Raw genomic sequence first — 19,635 nt, 5'->3', positions numbered from 1 at the left:
CACTTTATCCTAGAGTATAAACTCACCAACCTGATTCAAGATGATGTGTGATAGCTTAAGTCTGCCAAGTTATTATAAACTCTTTATATGGAACTATTTAAATATGATCTGGATTTCCTGTCAACAGATAGTCTAGAACACTTCCATAATTCACAGGAAGGTCAGTTTTGTGGTAAAACTCTGATATACATATTTTATTGCTCAGAGAAAACTTTTATGATAGCACAAGAAAAATGTGGCATCCACAATTTACTAGATTATTGCATTTGTCATCTTATCAGATCATAAGTACAGGGAAAGCAATGGCAGTAAATCAATAAAAATTTTGTTTTGATCCAGAAATTTTATGTAAATTAATAAGTTTTACATTGAAAGTAGAATATACACAGAATGCATACCAAAGAAATGCTGAATCCAGTTTTATAAAAACATGATTATAGTGGTAATTAAGTTAGGAATGTACAGGACAGGTTTGTAAGTAACTTAGATCGACTAGTCCATTTGATTCTACTCTGATATAAATATTTTATTGTTCAAAGAATACTTTTATGATAGCATAAGAAAAAAGTGGTGTCCACAGTTCACTCAGATCATTACAGTCGCCATCTTATCAGATCACAAGTAGTAAGGTAAAGGTAAAGGCCCTCCCGTTGATCGTCGATTTGCTCGAGCGGGCCCAGTAACGTCTCCATTGGAGACTTTGTTGTTACTGTGTCTAGCATATCCAATACTCTCGGTAGCTTGCCGGGCTCTCCGAGAGGGGCGGAGGATTCGAACTCGGGTCGGCCATGTTGGCCGCTTGTAAGGCGAACGCCCTACCCGCTGTGCTATCGCTCCAGATCATTACAGTCGCCATCTTATCAGATCACAAGTAGTAGGGAAGCAATAGTAGTAAATCAGCAAAAAATTTATTTTGACCCAGAAACTTAATAGAAATGAATAAATACTGGCATTATGTAGAAGGTGAAATCTATGAATACACATCAAAGAAAACAAAATCCAGTCTTAAAAATATTTATTAATATACTTAGCAATATAATGGTATTTAAAAGTTAGGAATGTACATAACTTAAGTTTACTATCTTACTTGATTCCCCTATGGTAGGAACTATTTTCCATATTTTATGGATGAAATATTTTTAAATTTATTTTTATTAAAGCACCATGATTTATGGGGCTGGAGCGATAGCACAGCAGGTAAGACCTTTGCCTTGCATGCGGCAGACCCTGGTTCGATTCCCCAGTCTCTCTCGGAGAGCCTGTCAGGCTACCTAGAATATCCCGCCTGCATGGCAGAGCCTGGCAAGCCCCTCATGGCATTTGATATGCCAAAAACAGTAACAATAAGTCTCACAATGATGATGTTACTGGTGCCTGCTTGAGCAAATCAATGAAGAATGGGAGGGCAGTGCTACAGTGCTACAGTGCTACCATGATTTACAAAGTTATTTGCCTTTGGGTTTTAGACACACTGTATTCCAATACCAATCCCATCACTAGTATCTTCATTTCTCCACCAGGGTTCCTAGGCTCCCTCCCACCCTGGTCCCTATTCCAGCCTGCCACCTTGACAGGCATATTTTTAAGTTTGACTGTTGAAGTTTGCATCTCTTGATTTCAGTGTTGTGGCTCTGTGGTTTGAATATTTAGCAATACAACTCCTTTACACCACGGACGTACTTGGATTCCCTTGATTCATCCTCACCATTGACTCCTATCATTTCTTTCCCTTCAAATTTTTGAAAGGAAAAGTTTTTTTTCTTTGTTTTTCAATGTTTTTTCTTTTTTTTAATTTTCTTTTCCTTCTCTGCCCTTCTCTCTATACTTTGAGGTGAAGGGTGATTTAGACAATGGATGAACTCTTTTAAGGTACTAAGTCTTAAAAATTACAGGACAATGCAAAACCTTAAGAATTTCTAAAATAGATAAATCATAATCAAAGGGAAATTATTAGAGAGAATAAAATTGGAACTAAAATAGCACAGCTAGCCAAAATGCATCAGTTATTCAAGAGAATACATGAGTATTCTGAGCTAAACTAGAATGGAAAAATAAAAAGAGAGGTATGTTCAGGTCTGGGAGATCACACAAAGAGTTGATGTGCATGGTTTGTATACAGAATTCTCAATCTTGAATATCTTTTCCTATACATTTTGCTTTATCCCTCTAGCCACATGTACTGGTCTGTATTAGCATCATCACCCAGAATGTTACTGCATATTCATGTGGCTCAGACTTGGTTCATAAAATGAGTCTACAATAAACTGGGCTCAGGTGAAATGACTTTGATTTGCATGAAAGGCACACACTCAGCACTCCTACTATCATCCAAATTTTGTAATGAAAGGACTGTCTTTGCTTTGCTTCAAAATCCAAATGGATAAGATACTCAGAATATATTTTAAGTAATGGCTAGGCATACAAAATAAAGTTTTCCCAGTGAAGTTCAAGAAGATAGAAATAGCTAAAATTAACAAATGTCCTTGACATACTTCCCCTGCACACAGTGGAGAGCTCAAAGGCACCTGAGATTTAGCCTTTTCCTCAGTGGAATCCAGCACAGTGGAATTCTCTCTTCACTTTGCTCTGTGTATGGAATTCACAGATTTCTTCACCTATGCTAATCTAAGCTGTATGCAGTATTCCACCTCATCTCAATGTCTACTTCCTCAAAATCTTTTCATAACCAGATACGTGAATTTTCTCATAGCAATCCTATTCTAGTTCTTTTAACTCATTTATCATATCAGTTTTAATAATATATATATTAGGTTGAGTTCTCGAGTCAAAAACTATTTTTTGGAGGTTGAGGGAGAGGGACCATTAGAAAATGCAAATGAGACATTGGTATAATACTGCAACAATAAAATAATGCCTTGACTGCTTTTGTAAACTATGATACCTCAAATAAATGAAAAAATGAATTGGTTAATAAATCTTAGTAACGGGGATGGAGAGATTGTATTTGCCTTGCACATGGCCGATAGGGTTTAGTCCCTGCCATGCCATATGATCATCTGAGCCAGATACAAGTGATCCCAGAGCACAGAACCAGGAGTTAGGCCTAAGAACAGCTGGTTGGTCCCAAAACCGAAACAAATAAATCTTATTAATGATTCTTTAATCCTAAATGACAGTGATTTTTATATTACAAGTCCACAGTATAAGTGATTCATTTGGAACATTATATTAGATAAGTACACTCCAATCAAAGCCATCTAGGGAAAAATCAGTTCTTACTGAATTCTAAGACATCATATGACTCTAACCTTTCATAATAACAATTGTTTTATTTATTTAACAATTCTATTATGTGTATATTGGTAAATTATTTATAAAACTTAATATTTTAGCATATTTTAGTTATTAGTGATTTGCATATAATTTTTAATTTACTTATATTGATTTTAACAGTAATTTTAAAAAATAAACTAAGCATAAAAAATTAAAGGTCAATATTCTAATCTCAAATAATATTGCCTTTGATTCTGTATATTATATAGTGACACAAAGTAGAAAAAAGGACAAGACACCTCTCTATACTATAAAAATGGATATTTGAGTATGGTTTCTCTTCTATTTTAAAGTAAAAATGTTATTATACTCCAGATGCTATAATAAGTTAGCTAAAATTAAATATAAATATGAAATTATACTGCAGCAGAGAAAGTAATTTTTATTGCCTTTGTTTAAAAATGCATCCATAGTTTTACCTAATACCTGAGCTGTATGATGTTACTTATGAGTGTATTTTTCTTATATTTGTCTCTGTTTTCTAACATTGCAATTTCATTTTAGACTTTAAAGCTATCAAGTAGAGTTTTAGATAAAATAAGCATTGGACAACTTGTTAGTCTTCTTTCTAACAACCTCAACAAATTTGATGAAGTAAGTGCCTATTGATTTAATCTTTTTTTTCTTCATTGTTGTTATAAAGTTTAAGTTCTCTGGGTAAGATAACAATAATAAGTTGATAAATCGTATGTATCCTCTATTTTCCAATGTCTGAAAACTGACAGAGCTAAATTGTGGAGCAGAGTATCATTCTGGTTGCTCTGAATTGTACCCAGAATAGTTTGTTGAAAGCACCCAACTCAAAGATACCTTGGTTTGCTGTGTACTTTAATGAGGGTTTAAAAAAATTCATTCCTTATCAGGTTTTGTTTCCTTTTGACACCTTTGATCAGTTATTTACTTTGGCTGAATGTAATACTCTGAGCAAAGCTGGTTAAGTGCAATCTTAGCTCACAAACAAAAGTCAAATCTTTGAGGACAGATACTGTGTTTTATTTTTCTATGTATTTCCAGTACTGAATATAGTACTGAACTTTATACTTCCTTATATTTTCTCATGTTATATACTGTGTCTCTTGTTTTATCCAAATAGAGGGAGCTATTTAAAATCAGTTGTTGGCTGTATTTCACCCAGGGACCATTAAGAGATTCACACACTTTCCTCTAATGAAATTCTTTTGAATCACTTTCAGTGGTTTATTCATAACAAACAATACAAAATGAATTTTGGTTCCGCTTTGGAGCAGGGGCTGGGGATTGGGATGGAAAGATCCCAAATATGGTGGTAGGAAGGTGTTATAGTGGTGGGATTGATGTTCAAATATTAAATATAATCAAATATAGTGAACTACTTTATAAAAATAATAAATAATTTGTTGCTACGAAGCTTAAGAAATACAATCTTAAAATACTTAGAACTATGGCCACTTGAAACTTGATGCTTGGGAAGTCCTAATCTATATGTAGACTATTTTAAAGCATGATCTATTTATTCCATATAATAAAACAGAAATTTTAGTACAGATGGCCAGGAAGTGTTTGATTTTATTAGCTCACTGTGCTCAGTTTCTGTTATCTGTGCTTGTTCGTTTGGGTGGGTGGTAGATAAACCTTCACTGGTTTCTCTGCTATTTTATCTTCCAGGGACTTGCCTTGGCACATTTTGTGTGGATTGCTCCTTTACAAGTGACACTTCTGATGGGACTTCTCTGGGAGTTGTTACAGGCATCTGCCTTCTGTGGACTTGCTTTCCTGATAATTATTGCCCTTTTCCAATCTGGCTTAGGAAGAATGATGATGAAATACAGGTAGTACTCTACTTCCATTGCTTTAAAAAGTTCTCAAATGGGGTTTGGAGAGATAGCACAGTGATAGCAAAGTTTTATAAGGTGCTTCCCCTCTACACAGCCAACCTGGTTTTGGTCCTGGCATCACATTTAGCTCTTCCCATCCCTACGCCCCCCCCCCCCCCCCCCCACTGGCCAATCCCTCCAGGAGTAATTCCTTAGCACAGATGCAAGAGAAATCCCTGAGCACAGCCGAGTATGCTGACTCCTCAAAAAAAAAAAGATTTCAGAAAGATGAAAGAATATACTAATCAAACCTGATCTGCTCTACAGTGAACATGATGTGCTTACAGGGGGTCACTTAAAAGAGTTACTTTAGTGGTATAAACCACACATTTGTATTATTGGGGCAGGTTTGTGCTTGTTGAACTACAGAAATTCTTTAAATGATTCAGTTCATTTTTGTAGATCTTAGGTTTTACTTAAATTAACAAACATTTAGGTGAATGACAAAGAATGCATACTTTGGGGAGGTTGTTTGTGGCTACAAAGGGATGCTCAGGGCTTACTCCTGGGTCTGTACTCAGGAATCACTCCTGGCAGGCTTGAGAACCATACAGGTGACTGGAGACCTGTGTGACTGCATGCAAGGCATGTGGAATGTGTACATTTTTGATAGAACTGACAGACTTTTCCTACTTGTTTCATGACTTATCACCCCAAAGCCTTATTTTTTATTACAAAATGAATCAGTGACAATAGTCACTGGTATTATAGAGGACATCTAGAGTGTTGTGGCAAGGGAATAATAAGAAGGGTACAGATTTTGGAGTCTGCTCACTCTTGGCTTGAATCTCAGATTGTAAGCTTATTTGTAATGTGAGCTTAGATCACTTTACCCTAATAGTCTAATTTTTTTCAATTTTAAATAAGGGATAAACTCTTCTCCTAGACTGTCATAAAAATTGGGGATAATGTATGGAAAGCACTTAATATAGTATCTGACACATAAAAAATATTTCCTAAATAGTAGCTATTATTATTTCTTATTGTCGTGAACATCTGGGCTAGAGCGACAGCACAGCGGTAGGGCGTTTGCCTTGCGCGTGTCCAGCTGACCGAGCCGGGATCTGCGATACCTCCACCCCTCTCGGAGAGCCCGGCAAGCTACCGAGAGTATCTCGCCCCCACGGCAAAGCCTGGCAAACTACCCGTGAAGTATTCGATATGCTAAACACAGTAACAACAAGTCTCACAATGGAGACGTTCCTGGGCCCGCTTGAACAAATTGATGAACAATGAAAGGACAGTGCTACAGTGCTACAGATGTGATCATCTATTTGATGATAAAACAAATGCTCATCTGTTTGATTAGAAAATGTGATTTTCTTTAAAAACTGGAGTTTGTAATTTGACTTCAGTTTTCAAAGTATTGTGTTGACTGATGGTTTATTGATTTATAGAGATAAGAGAGCTGGAAAGATCAATGAAAGACTTGTAATCACCTCGGAAATGATTGAAAATATACAGTCTGTTAAGGCATACTGTTGGGAGGAAGCAATGGAAAAAATAATTGAAAACCTCAGAGAGTAAGTAACTTATAATTTTCAATATAGATAGCAAGGTAAGTTTTAAAATTTTAAAAAGGAACATGTCACAGTGACTTCCAGCTTATATCTAGGATTTCTGGTAAACAACTGTATTAAGATAAATCAGTGTTCATGTGTTAGATACATAATGTCATTTTCATGAACTGCAGTTTTACATAATTGGTCAGGAGTGTTAATTTTCACTACATTTAATGTATACATATGAAAAAAATCACCTGTAAGCATTTATAGCCATTTAACAATATCTGAGCAAAATAATGATTATAATTCTGGGAACTGATTAAAATCTTAATTGGAATTGCTATTGTAGTAAACATACAATTTGGTATCAACAAAATCTTTATTTTACTTTTTACTCAACTTATTATAGCTTATAAAAATCTTCTATTTGGTTAAAATATGTTGTTCTTCCTGACCTCAATAATAATGTGTGGTAATATCTGTAAACTCATTTTCATAAGTTTTCCAACTTGAGAAGTCAGTTTAAGGAATGAAAGCCACTGAGAGGGATAGAATCAGTATATGGCACCTATCTCTGCTTCCGCCTCTGCTCATCTTCCTTTTGCTTACTAGTAAAGATTATGGCTGGCAAAAAAGCATAGTGCAGACCAAGATATAATCATTTAGATAGTTTTGGACATCATATAAGTAAGGGCATTCTTATAGTTATTATAAGACCATTTTTTAAAAGTCAAGTTCCAAATTTTGCAAACTGTGATAAAAATAGATTATAAGAGATTCAGTGGGGGCATATGTAAAGGACAAATAATTACACACACACACACACACATATATGTTATGCAAACATTTCAGAGGGAAATGTATACCAGAAGGAAGATTATCCCTTTGGATGGTGTGAAAATGGGTTATCAGGAATTTTGACTTGAATCTAGTGGACATTGGTAACTGAACTGCAGGTGTGTGATTGGAACAACAAAAGAAATGCTGAAATATTAAGTCCTTTGCCATGTAAATAGAAAGAGTAAAAGAGTATTTATTTCCCAAACATTATTGGTCATCTGTTTTTATTATGCCTTTTAAGACAAATACAGGAAAGGAATTATATTTTCTTTCCAGAATATCCTTAAAGTAGTTGGGGTAATTACTTCATTGACTGAAGTGTTTTTTCTCTTTCACACATTCCCCTTTGGACATCTTATGCATATACACAAAAAGTCAAACAAGGCTACTAGAGGACTGGATTTGCTCTGGCTCATGGTAACTTAGTGGTTGGGTAATTCTTGGTGCTGACTTTTCTTGACGTTGGTTCTCTGTCTCTGTCTCTGTCTCTCTCCTCAAAAGATGAAATCAATCCTTTCTACTCTGTATTTCTGTTTGACCAATTCTAATAGCAAGTGTGTGGTTGTAACTTGTATAATCTAGTTCCTTAATCTGGCATGAAATTGTTACCTGAAAAGGGTGGACAGTGCTGACGTAAATAAGGGACAGCAAGAATTGCTTCTACTCAAAAGAGCAAATACAATGTTCTGGAAAAATTGGCAAGGATGCACTTCAAAGGAGTGATTAGCTCAGCCTTGGGAACTGGACTTTGCAAAGTTCCCTAAAAATCTGTTCCTTCATTGCTCTTTGACCATAAAGTCACTTCTAATTTTTTTTTAAAGAAATGGATAAAAAATTCTTTAGAACTCACAAAATGTTAGTGATTTAATTATGGAAAGTACAAGTTTATGGAGAACTCATAAATGTTCTTGGATTTATATTTTTCTCTAATGTCACCTTATTTTTTTTTAATTATTTATTATTCAGTTCAATGATAATTTGGACAAGTGTGTATTTTTATAAACAGCACTTTCTATATTTTTGAAGTATCATCCTGAAGTCCATATCCTTAGTTGTTGAAAGCCATGGACACAACACTGTAGATACTAAGTGTCTGGCCCTCTGTTGTAGTCCTTTATCTTGTCAACAGTCCTACAAGAACATTCTATGGGCATGAATTTTATTGTTTTAAAGGGAGAGAAGCTGGCTTGAGAATGTGAAGCTATATGTTTGGGTGAGCCAAGAGTCAAACATCAGGAAGATTGTGAAATCATAATCTATCTTCAATGACAAATAATTGAAAGAGATAAGCCTCATTAGACCATGAATCACAGCCTAGGTGGGGCACAGTGAACTTCATTTTTCTCATTGGTGTTCTTGGGATTAAATTTTTCTTCATACTTTAAAAATAAATTGCCTTTGAATTTTATTTCAAAATGAGAATGGCTTTTTCTGGATTATATAAGAATGGGAAACTAGATCCTAAATGCCAGCATAACAGTTGTTCCTCCCACTGGAAGCCTCTTTACTTATCAGTATGATTGCTGCTTGCTCCTTTCAAGAACTTAATGAAGAGATTCACAGTGACTCCAAACTTTATGGTCCTTTAATAGAGGAACAGAGGTTGAAAGCAGCACTCTGCTCTTGTGTTCTGGCCAGCTCCCACACTCCCTGTTTTCTCCCTCTTGGGCATTTAAACCTCTTATCTGTGTCTTAAAAAAAAATAGCTCATATTTTCAGTTCACAGTAGAAGACTGGAATTATAATATGATTGCAAATAACTAGAGTAGAATGAAGGAGTCTGACAGAATCTACTCTGTTCTGATTTTATAATAAGGAGCTTCACATTGCAAAGTCCTTTTTTTTTCTGTGGAGGCACCGCCAAACATTGCTCAGGGGGTCCAAAGACCACATCAAGCAACCCACAACCAATGGGGTCCAACAGTGCTTGGGAGCCACAGGGTGACCTCTGTGGTGCTTGGGGGCAACTCAGTCTCCAGCCAGCAGTGTTTGGGGGGCGGTCATGCTATGTAGGGATTGAACTTGAAGCTCTGCTCATTCAAGGCATGCACACCAGTCTTTTGAGCTAGCTCTCTGCTTTGAGAATTACTTGGGTTCTTTTTAAAAATGTGAGTTCTAGCTCTTATCACAGATTTAGTCTATTAGTAGCTCTAAGAGGTGGGCCTGAATCTGAATTTTAATGAGTTTCTCAGGTATTTTTTTAAAAACTCATTCTTAGATATGTGAACCACTGCTCTGTGTTATATGTTATTTTCAGTTTTCTCCAGAGCCCGGCTACAATTTCTAAATGAGAAGAATCCATGAGGGAATCAGTAATGTGCTTTTTCTTTCAAATCCTTTGCAAATCTTGCCACACTATTATTCCTATGTATATTTAATTAATTCAAACACTAGCCAGCCAACAAGTAAAAAATGATATAAGTCTCGCTAATCTCATTACATCATAGAGATACAGAATGAATATAGCAGTCATATTAATAAGAATTGATATTATTAATTAGAATTAAAAATTGTATTCATGGGTATCATAAGCAGTACATGCATTATGATTACCCTTTTAGGTAATCTAGCAGCAAGAACATAAGTGAAATAATTTTTTCCAAAGCACACAGCTTAGACAGAATAGCATCCAGAGCAGAACATAGACAGAAAGACCAGAACCCACATTCAGATTTTAGATTCCCAAATGCCCAGTTGAGAAGTGAGAAAACATCCTGAATCTTATTTATTTATTTTTTATAGAACAGAACTGAAACTGACCCGGAAGGCAGCCTATGTGAGATACTTCAATAGCTCAGCTTTCTTCTTCTCAGGGTTTTTTGTAGTGTTCTTGTCCGTGCTTCCCTATGCGTTGCTCAAAGGCATTATCCTTCGAAAAATATTCACCACCATCTCATTCTGCATTGTTCTGCGCATGGCAGTCACACGGCAGTTTCCTTGGGCTGTACAAACATGGTATGACTCTCTTGGAGCCATCAACAAAATACAGGTAATGTGTCATGAATGAACATCACATACAAGGGGTTTAGAACATTTTAAAACTTTTATAATGGCAAACTTTGTAAATATTAATACTTGGTCTTAGACCTATATAATTTGTAGACTTTTCTCCTGATGACTATATTTGATCTTATGAGTACTTGTAATGAAAGAAAATGAAGGCCCTTGTTATGATCTTGAGTCAAAGAAACTAAGAAAATATTGTTTGTGTATTCTGGAGGAGTTTATTCATATGAGAAAATTGACGCTAATGAACTTGACAAATGTGCAAAAAAGATGGGTAGACTTATGAGTGATTTATAAGGTATTTCAGCTAGCAATATATACATGTTCTTCTTAAAATTTTACAAGCATTTATCAGGTTAGTAAGATGGATTAGAATGGCATTTTATGCCACATTAATTACTTTAGAATCCCAGCAATGCTGATGTAGTCGATGGCTCAAATAGTTCTAAAGTCCTCAGGTAATGAAATTCAATTTATAAGGGCTAATTAAATAACCATCATGTACTTGTGTGTGGTTATAATTCTGTAGTTAATGTGCAAATCAAATTTTTGTTATTTATATTTAATATTAAATTAAATATTTAATCCAGAAAATAAAATACTTTGATGTAAATAAAAGTGGGGAGGAAGGATGAAAGAGTTTAAGGTGGTTCTTCCACTTGTTAATTTAGACCTGAATTTGGATATATTGGACTACAAATTTAGTTTTGACCCCTAGATTTGTTTTTTTTTTAATCTTTACATTTAAAAAATTAGGTTCTGGGGAGTTAACAGTAAGAGTAAAAAAGTAAGATGCTAACCTTGCATGCAAGTGATCTGGGTTCAATTCTGGGTACAGCATATGGTCTCCTGAGACCTTTCAGGAGTGATTCTGAGTGTGTAGGGTCAGGAATAAGCCCTGAACATAGCTGGGTGTGGCTCAAAAAACAAAAAATAAGAAAAGCATTGAAGGCTGGAGAAATAGGTCAAAGCACCGGAGCTTATATTTTGCCTATAGGAGCCCTGAGCTTGATCCCGAGCACCTCATGGTAAATACTACATCATAGGGTGTGGTTCTCTTTCCTCCCGAAAAGGGGGGTGGTTATAAAAACTATTTGAATTAATTGCCAGCATTTGCTATTGGGAGATGCCACCTGTGTAATAAATCATGTCTTCAGTATCCTTTGAAGAATTGGAGTGGATAGAAAACTGGGTCATCATCCTCTACAAGCTGTGACTATATCCCCCTCAGAGAGGTCCTGCCACCCCCAGTCTCCACATGCTCATCTCCCTTGATCATATAGATTTTTTAAAAAGACTGTGAGTTTGAGATGTATACAAATTGGTGAATATAGCCAGAAACAGAACAAATTTTGTAGTAATATTCTTTTTTCTGTTAACCCACTAACCTATTAGCCCATGGGTGGGTAGGGGGTGGAAGGGAAATTTTGGAATATTCTTACTTCCTTTGTTATCTCATCAATCCATAGGGAGGATAGAGAGAGAAGGAAGGGGGGAGAGAGGGGGAGAGGGAGGGAGGGAGAGGGGGAGAGAGAAATGGGAAGACAGAGAGAGAGGGAGGGAGGGAAGGAGGGAGGGAGGGAGGGAGAGAGAGAGAGAGAGAGAGAGAGAGAGAGAGAGAGAGAGAGAATCAGTGAAAATCAGTGAGAATCAGTGTTTAGGTGGAAGGGATGTAGAAACAGACAGTCAAATCTGAACAGGGAACATCAAAGAGAAGAGTCAGTGGAGAGGAACAGAAAACAAACTTGGAAGAAACCAAAAGATACAGCAAGAGAACAAAAGAGAACAAAAGAAAATCATTATGCTGAATCTAAGACCAGGCTGTTTTCCTAACCTCTAGAGCAAAAATAACAGAATGTGCAGACTTACTTCTTCCTTACATTCTTATCTTTCTGAGGAATATTTTGCTTTGGATACTGCAATAGAACACATCTTTTTGGAATTAAGGCTTGATACTTTAAATTATAGAAGATCTTTGTACTTTACAGAATTCAGATATATGATAATAATTATGTTTCTATTGACAAAGGTATTATACAGTTAAAAACAGTAGATTTTTCCCCTCTGTTTTTTGGTTGAAAATAAACATTTTAGGATGTAATTCCTGGATGTCCTTTTGGATGTTTATCCAATTCCTGGATGTTTTTCTAACAAAGTTGAATATATAATAGGAGCAAACAGTGACGTGTTAAGATCTATTGCATAAAAGAAGTTTTTTATCAAATATCACACATTTATTTATTTGTTTTTGAGGCACACCTGGCTGTGCTTAGGGCTAACTCCTGGTTCTGTGGTCAGGAGAAAGGTGGAAGGGATGTAGAAACAGACAATCAAATCTGAACAGAGAACATCAAAGAGAAGAATCAGTGGAGAGGAACAGAAACCTAACCTGGAAGAAACAGCAAGATATAGCAAGAGAACAAAAGAGAACAGAAGAAAATCGTTACTGCTGGTGGTACTCTGGGAACCATAAGCAGTGCAGGACATGGAACCTGAGTTGGCTGCATGCAGCAAGTGATTTACCTATTATCTAATCCCAAATTCCTCAAATATCACACTGTAAAGAGTGCATTTCAAATATGATAAGTTTTAGTGCTTGCTAAGTAAGATTTTCGTTTGTTTGTTGGTTGGTTGGTTGGTGCTATTCCAGTTCTAAATATGTTGTTGCTCTCTCTTTAAACAGGATTTCTTGCAAAAGCAAGAGTATAAGACATTGGAGTATAACTTAACAACTACAGAAGTAGAGATGGTGAATGCAACAGCTTACTGGGAAGAGGTCAGAATTTTAAAAAATTGCTCTAAATATTTAAGCATTTTCTTCCTTTGTAAATTTGATTTTCATCCTAATGAGAAAACAAATTTGAAGGATAATAGAACTGGAAGGGGAAACACCTGCAGAGATTTTGAAATAGAGACCCAGGATTACCAAATATAGTATAAAATCATCATTTTTCCTCTCTAGGTCATAATTAGCTTAACATGATAGATTTGGAAGGACTACAAATCATAGGTTTAGGATTGAAATGAGAACAGGATTTGAATTCTGGTTCTTATTCTTTGTAAAATGCAGATCAAATTACTTTTGTGGAGACTTTGATTCTCTATCTGCAGAATAGGAACATTAATGTTTATCTTGAAAATTTGTTGTGGAAATTGAGTTTCCTGAACATAATCATTTTCCAATAAATACTATCTTCTTTTATCTCAAGTTTTACTCCCACAGGCTTTCTGTATGCCATTTCACAGATGCATTGTCTTGTGGATTTCTAAAGTATTTCCATTTATTATTAAAAATTATTCATATTTGTGAAAATAAAATTATCTGTTATCTTGTGCCTCTAACGGAACAATTTTGATTATTGCAAATACCTAGTGAGTTCTTTCTTCTTTATCGCTTATTTCTGCTGAAGAAAGGTGGGAATTGTGAAACTAATATTCTGTTTCTGCATAGCCCACAAATCTTGAATTGATTTTATTTACATAATGTGACTTAATAACCATGGCTTCACTTTGCTTCATTTTAGAAAATATTCCTTATATGCCTCAAAAGTTGGGGAAATGTATGTGGACCAGATTGATTTTAGGGCTTTCAATGGCAAAGGAAAAATAAGAAGTATTCCTCTTTTCAACACTATTTTTAGATCATTGTTTTCCCACTCTGTTGACAAAAACCCCTTCATTTTGCTTTTCTTCCTTCTAATAAAATAGTGTACATGAGCCCTTGGTATGTGCTAGGCTCAAGGAGTAACGCTTTATATGTTTTGTCTCAGTTAAAGTTCTCATGACATTAAAAATATTAAAATTTCCATTTTACTGATAAAGCTGCAGCTTGGAGCGATAGCACAGTGGTAGGGTGTTTGCCTTGTATGCAGCTGACCCAGGTTCGGTTCCTCTACCCCTATCGGAGAGCCCGGCAAGCTACCGAGAGTATCTCGCCCGCATGCAAAACCTGTCAAGCTCCCCATGACATATTCGATATGCCAAAAACAGTAACAAGGAGTCTCTCAATGGAGACATTACTGGGCCCGCTAGAGCCAACTGATGAACAATGGGAGGACAGTGCTACAGTACTACTGATAAAGAAATGGAGACTTTGTGGGGACTTGACTCAGCTCAGTTGCCAAGAGCTGAAGTTGGAATTTGACCCCAAATGTCAGTCTATAACACTTTTACTGAACCATGAGTTTCCACCTACTTACCATCTCATTCTCTAGTCTTTGACTTTCACCTCAAATTTCAGGCAGTCCTTGAGAGAATTTACAGCATGATTGTGTTCTTGTTAAACCTTGACCCTCTTGTCTGAGACATTGCTGTCTGCATGAGCAAACCTTTGACTCTTACCCATAGTGTTTATGTTCTGGAGTAATTCCTTCTGAGGCTTCCTCTCCTAGTGGTGTCCCAAGTCTTTTTTTTTGGGGGGGGGGCTCACACCCGGCAATGCACAGGAGTTACTTTTGGCTCATGCACTCAGGAATTACTCCTGGCAGTGCTCGGGGGGACCATATGGGATGCTGGGAATTGAACCCGGGTTGGCCGCATGCAAGACAAATGCCCTACCTGCTGTGCTATTGCTCCAGCCGCAGGTGTCCCAAGTCTTGTGAGCACCGAGTTCATTCTACTTTGGAAATGTCACAGTCTGAAGTCTCTTTCATATCCTACAACTTTCAGTGCTCTCAGTTTTTTAATCCCACGCTTCCTGCCTTTCAATATTAATATTTCTAGATTCTTCAGTTCTCATTTTAAAATCCCTCTTGCTTTCATCAAAGTCACTTAATCCAATAGCATTAATTGCTGTTCTCTCAGAAATTCTGCCATCAACCTTCTTTCATTTGCTAAGTTCATTGCTGCAGGATATTCACTTTGCTAGTCTCCGTGAAGGTGGAACAACCAGAAAAAAACTGCACACTCTTGTTTGTTCAAAATTTTCTAGCTAGATTTTCATCCTCAACTAGACCTAATAACACTTTTGGAAAATTCTTTTTCTTCAGTAAGTTTCCCACAGAACTTCTTAAAAGTCACTCCAGTGCTCAGCACTTACTCCTGGTAGGCCCGGGGACCATATGGAGTGCAGGGGATCAACACTGGTCCCCCATGTGCAAGACAAGCACCTTACTTTCTTTATTATCTCCCCTGCCTCATAGATTTTATTGCTTTTTTGAAACCTCTAGCCTTCCCTCATAATCTGCTCAACTTCCCACCACACCGCCTACCTCTTTGCCTTTTACTACAGAAGTCAGGAACCTGGCAGGTGAGAATTCAATCATGGAATCACCAAATGCTAGAAGCCATCATCTTGAATGAATGCTACTTCCAGTTTCACTCTTTTCACTTAGAGTTTTCTTTCATCCTTTCTATTCTAAAGAAATGCATATGTTTCTTCCAGCTCTTGACTGAACTATTATTATCTTGCTTCATCTTATCCATATCTCTTTCCAGCTGATTCCTTCTTATAGTTAAGTGTTTTCTTATTTATTTATTTATTGAATCACCATGAAAACAGTCACAAAGCCTTTCAGTTCAAGTCTTGGTCGGTCATGCAATGATCAAATACCCATCCCACCACCAAGAACCCCAGTATACCCACCCTCCCACCCCACCCCCATAGTTAAGTGTTTTCAAGTTAAAATATATTTCCTCACTTTTGCTCACCTAGCCTCATTAACAAATCTGACCTTTCTTTCTTCTTTACCTTTTTTCATATTTTCTTCACCATAATCTGTATTCTCTCCTTACCAGTCTATTAAAGGTGTTCTAATATTTATTTATCTTTGGTTTCTGGGCCACACCCAGCTGCGCTCAGGGCGTACTCCTGGCTCTGCTCTCTAGCATCAATCCTGGAGGGCCTCAGGGGACCATATGTGATGCTAGGGGAATAAACCTGGCTTGCCTATGTACAAAGCAAGTGCCCTACCCTCGGTACTGACTCTCCAGTCCCAGTGAGGGGTGAGGGGCTAGGAGGACCTCTTAGGCAGTGCTCCTTAAGACTGGGCACTCTTTCCCAGTGATTCGTAGCCAACCAGGCTTCCAACCTGAGGGTGAAATGCTTCTCCAGTCCTATGGTGCCCAGGGTTCCAGGGTGACACCCAGAGCTGCTCAGAGGACCACATGGTACTGGATATTGAACAGGGCCAGCCTTATGCAAGGCCTGTACCTTAATCCCTGTGCTATCTCTCTGGCTACAGCTCTTCTAGTCTCTTTTATTTTAAAATTCGCATTTACATTTTTCTTTTGATGTAGCTTTAAGGAGCCACTCTATCCATGTTATTTATATTCGAACATGCCTTCCACATCTTTCCTGCCTGGATTTCAATCTTCATGTGCTTCAGGTTCCAACCTTGTTCTTCTATATTTTCATGCTCTCTGTAGGTGATCTCACCAAGGGTCAACTGACTTGACTGTGTTTTTTGTTGATGCTACTTTCTTTTTTGAACTTCCAAAATATTTTCCAACTTGCTTGATATTCCTCCAGCTTTTCACATTTATCACCTCCAAGCTTTTAAAACATATTCCTTCCTCTGTGTTCACCATCTGGTTTGATGCTATCATCATCTACTATGTCATTCAAAAGACAAGTTCCTGATGAGTTATAGATGACTCCTCCCACATCCCAAACTTGTGAGTAGGTAAGATTTCTATTTATGTATTAGGAAGATGAGACTTTGAGAATTTATATAACCAGAGCAGAGTTAGATAACTAGGTATGCAGAGTGAAACAGTCAGTTTCTCTGACCTGTGAGCTTTTCTCTTCTCACCACACCATCTCATTAGAATAAAAGTGACCGCCACTTTCTGTGGAATATTCTTATTTATCTATATCTTCACTTAATACACTCAATAACTCAGGAGACTAAAGCTCAGACAGTTGTGATGACTTGCTTTCTACCACCCAATTAGTTATACATATGAAAGAAAGATTGAAAAAAAAAACACAATAGATATGACTAATCCACTCACAACTACAGAGGGCAAAAAACAATGGAAAATGCTGAGCATTAGTAGAAATCAGCTAAGAACTTATTTGTATAGATTCTATAATGAGATTCTATTTCCCTGTAAAACTGCAGCAACAGAACAAAACAAAATAACCCCCTAACCAGTAAGTGACATTGTTTATAAGGGTTACTGAAAACTCTTCTACATTGATGGAAGAAAGTCGGGGATTGCTTTCAAAAGAATTGGAATTGTATATACCTTCTTCTCTGAAAATTACACTCGGAGAGCCCAGCAAGCTACTGAGTGTATCCCGCCCACATGGCAGAGCCTGGCAAGCTCACCGTGGCATATCAGATATGCCAAAAACAGTAACAAGTTTCACAATGGAGATATCACTGATGCCCGCTCGAGCAAATCAATGAACAATGGGAGGACAGTGCTACAGTGCTACACTTGTAATTAATAATAATGAAAAATTTTGCTTCATGACTTATAGAAAAGTACATATATCAGATAATCATTGATTAAATTAAAATTATAAGTGAATTACATTTTTTAAGCAATATGATTCCAAGTATATGGAACCGCTTATATCACTTAGACACTATTCTACAATTGAAATTATATCTAAATGGGTATCTAATGAGACCAGAGAGTCCAGGGGTTAAAACACATGCGTTACTTATGCTAACCCAACCTTGATCCCCACATGGCTCCCCAGACATCTCTGGGTACAGACCTACAGCCACCATTCCCAACCCAATAATACCAGGAGTGGCCTTGGAGGCCCTGAAACACTGTGGGGCTGGTCTTGGAATCCTCCACAAGTACTGCCAGGGAAGTTTTATAATCCCTGGCACTGCAGCACTAGGAAGCATCACATCGTTGAACCTTGGCATGGAACTGCCAGTGGGCTGGCCAAGAAGTGCCAAGAGCGGTTTTTGGAATCACTTGGGAGGCTCAAGAAAAAGAAAGAAAAGAATATTTAATAATACGAAAATACGATTTTTAAGAAGCCAGAAAACAAAACTGATCGCAAACCTTTACTTTTTCTTACTATTGTAAACCAAACATATTTTTTCATATGTATGAGTACACATTTATATATATTTTGTAAAAAAAGGGAGGAATAGTAGTTGAAATGTTAAACATGCTGTCTTCTTGGAACTGACTCCTGTTTTCTTCTTTCAGCTTGTCTGTGGTTTTAAAATTTCTTGGGGGCTAGAGCAATGGCACAGCGAGTAAGGTGTTTGCTTGCATGCAGCCGACATGGGTTCGGTCCCCAGTATCCCATATGGTTCCCTGAGCACCGCCAGGAGTAATTCCTGAGTGCAGAGCCAGGACTATCTCCTGTGCATTGCCGGGTGTCACCCAAAAAGAAAAAAAAAATTCTTAAAATGAGATTTCAATTCGATAATAAAAAAAAGAAAATGATTAAAATGATTAGTTAACAAAAGAAAACTTCCATTGGTCCAAGTGTTTATTAGATTAAAGTCCCACCCATAATCTGTACACCAAAACCTCCTACTTGTCTGTATTATCCACCTTACAAGCACATCCTCTTTCCATTTTTTAATACACATCTAACTTAGCTACTCATAGTTCCTGAGGCATATTTTGTTCTTTTAAGCCTAAATCATTGCACATGCAATTTATTTTTTTGGATACACCTGTATCATTCCTTGCTCTTGTGAAATCCCGATTATATCCTCCATGCCTCCTTGTGGCATTTTCTTGGTCAAGGTCCAGCCTGGCTCTGTTGCTTTCTTTAACATACTCCCATAGAACTTGGCATGAATTATATCACAAAACATGTTGCAATATTAATAAATATTAACATGTTACTCTCCAAAGTGGGATTTTTAAAGTGGGATTTATTATAGAGGCAATAATAAATACTGACTAGTTAAATAAATAAGGATGAGAGGAGTAACTTGTCTTGTTTTTAAATATTTTCATTGTCAACTTATTAAATGTTTTGCTTTTAGTTGTTTGATGGCTGAGGAGCATGTTAGCTATCTCTAAGAAAAGATCTCAATGTAGTGGTTTTCAAGCTTCATAACTTACGTGTTCCCTAAAAGAACTGTAAGGAACTCTATGCCTCTAAAATTTTTATATTGACTCATAAATTTTTCACTTCAGCATGTGTTAACAGAACATTTTATTCATGTTTATTGCATACATTCAATATCTAAATAAATTTC

General features: G+C 36.7%; 1 protein-coding gene across 1 annotated transcript in view; it reads left to right on the top strand.

The window, feature by feature from the left end:
• Positions 1 to 19,635, top strand: part of CFTR (CF transmembrane conductance regulator) — a 178,606-nt gene that overhangs the window by 56,722 nt on the left and 102,249 nt on the right. Inside the window, exons 5-9 of the mRNA XM_056118608.1 lie at positions 3,799 to 3,888; positions 4,939 to 5,102; positions 6,545 to 6,670; positions 10,235 to 10,481; positions 13,182 to 13,274. Coding sequence (XP_055974583.1) covers positions 3,799 to 3,888; positions 4,939 to 5,102; positions 6,545 to 6,670; positions 10,235 to 10,481; positions 13,182 to 13,274 — 720 coding nt within the window. The remainder of the gene's footprint in view (positions 1 to 3,798; positions 3,889 to 4,938; positions 5,103 to 6,544; positions 6,671 to 10,234; positions 10,482 to 13,181; positions 13,275 to 19,635) is intronic.

This window comes from Sorex fumeus, unplaced genomic scaffold, assembly GCF_029834395.1.
Source record: "Sorex fumeus unplaced genomic scaffold, SorFum_2.1 ptg000037l, whole genome shotgun sequence".
Lineage (NCBI taxonomy): Eukaryota > Metazoa > Chordata > Mammalia > Eulipotyphla > Soricidae > Sorex > Sorex fumeus.
Note: the sequence above shows the minus strand (reverse complement) of the source record. Positions and strands in the feature narration are given on the sequence as shown.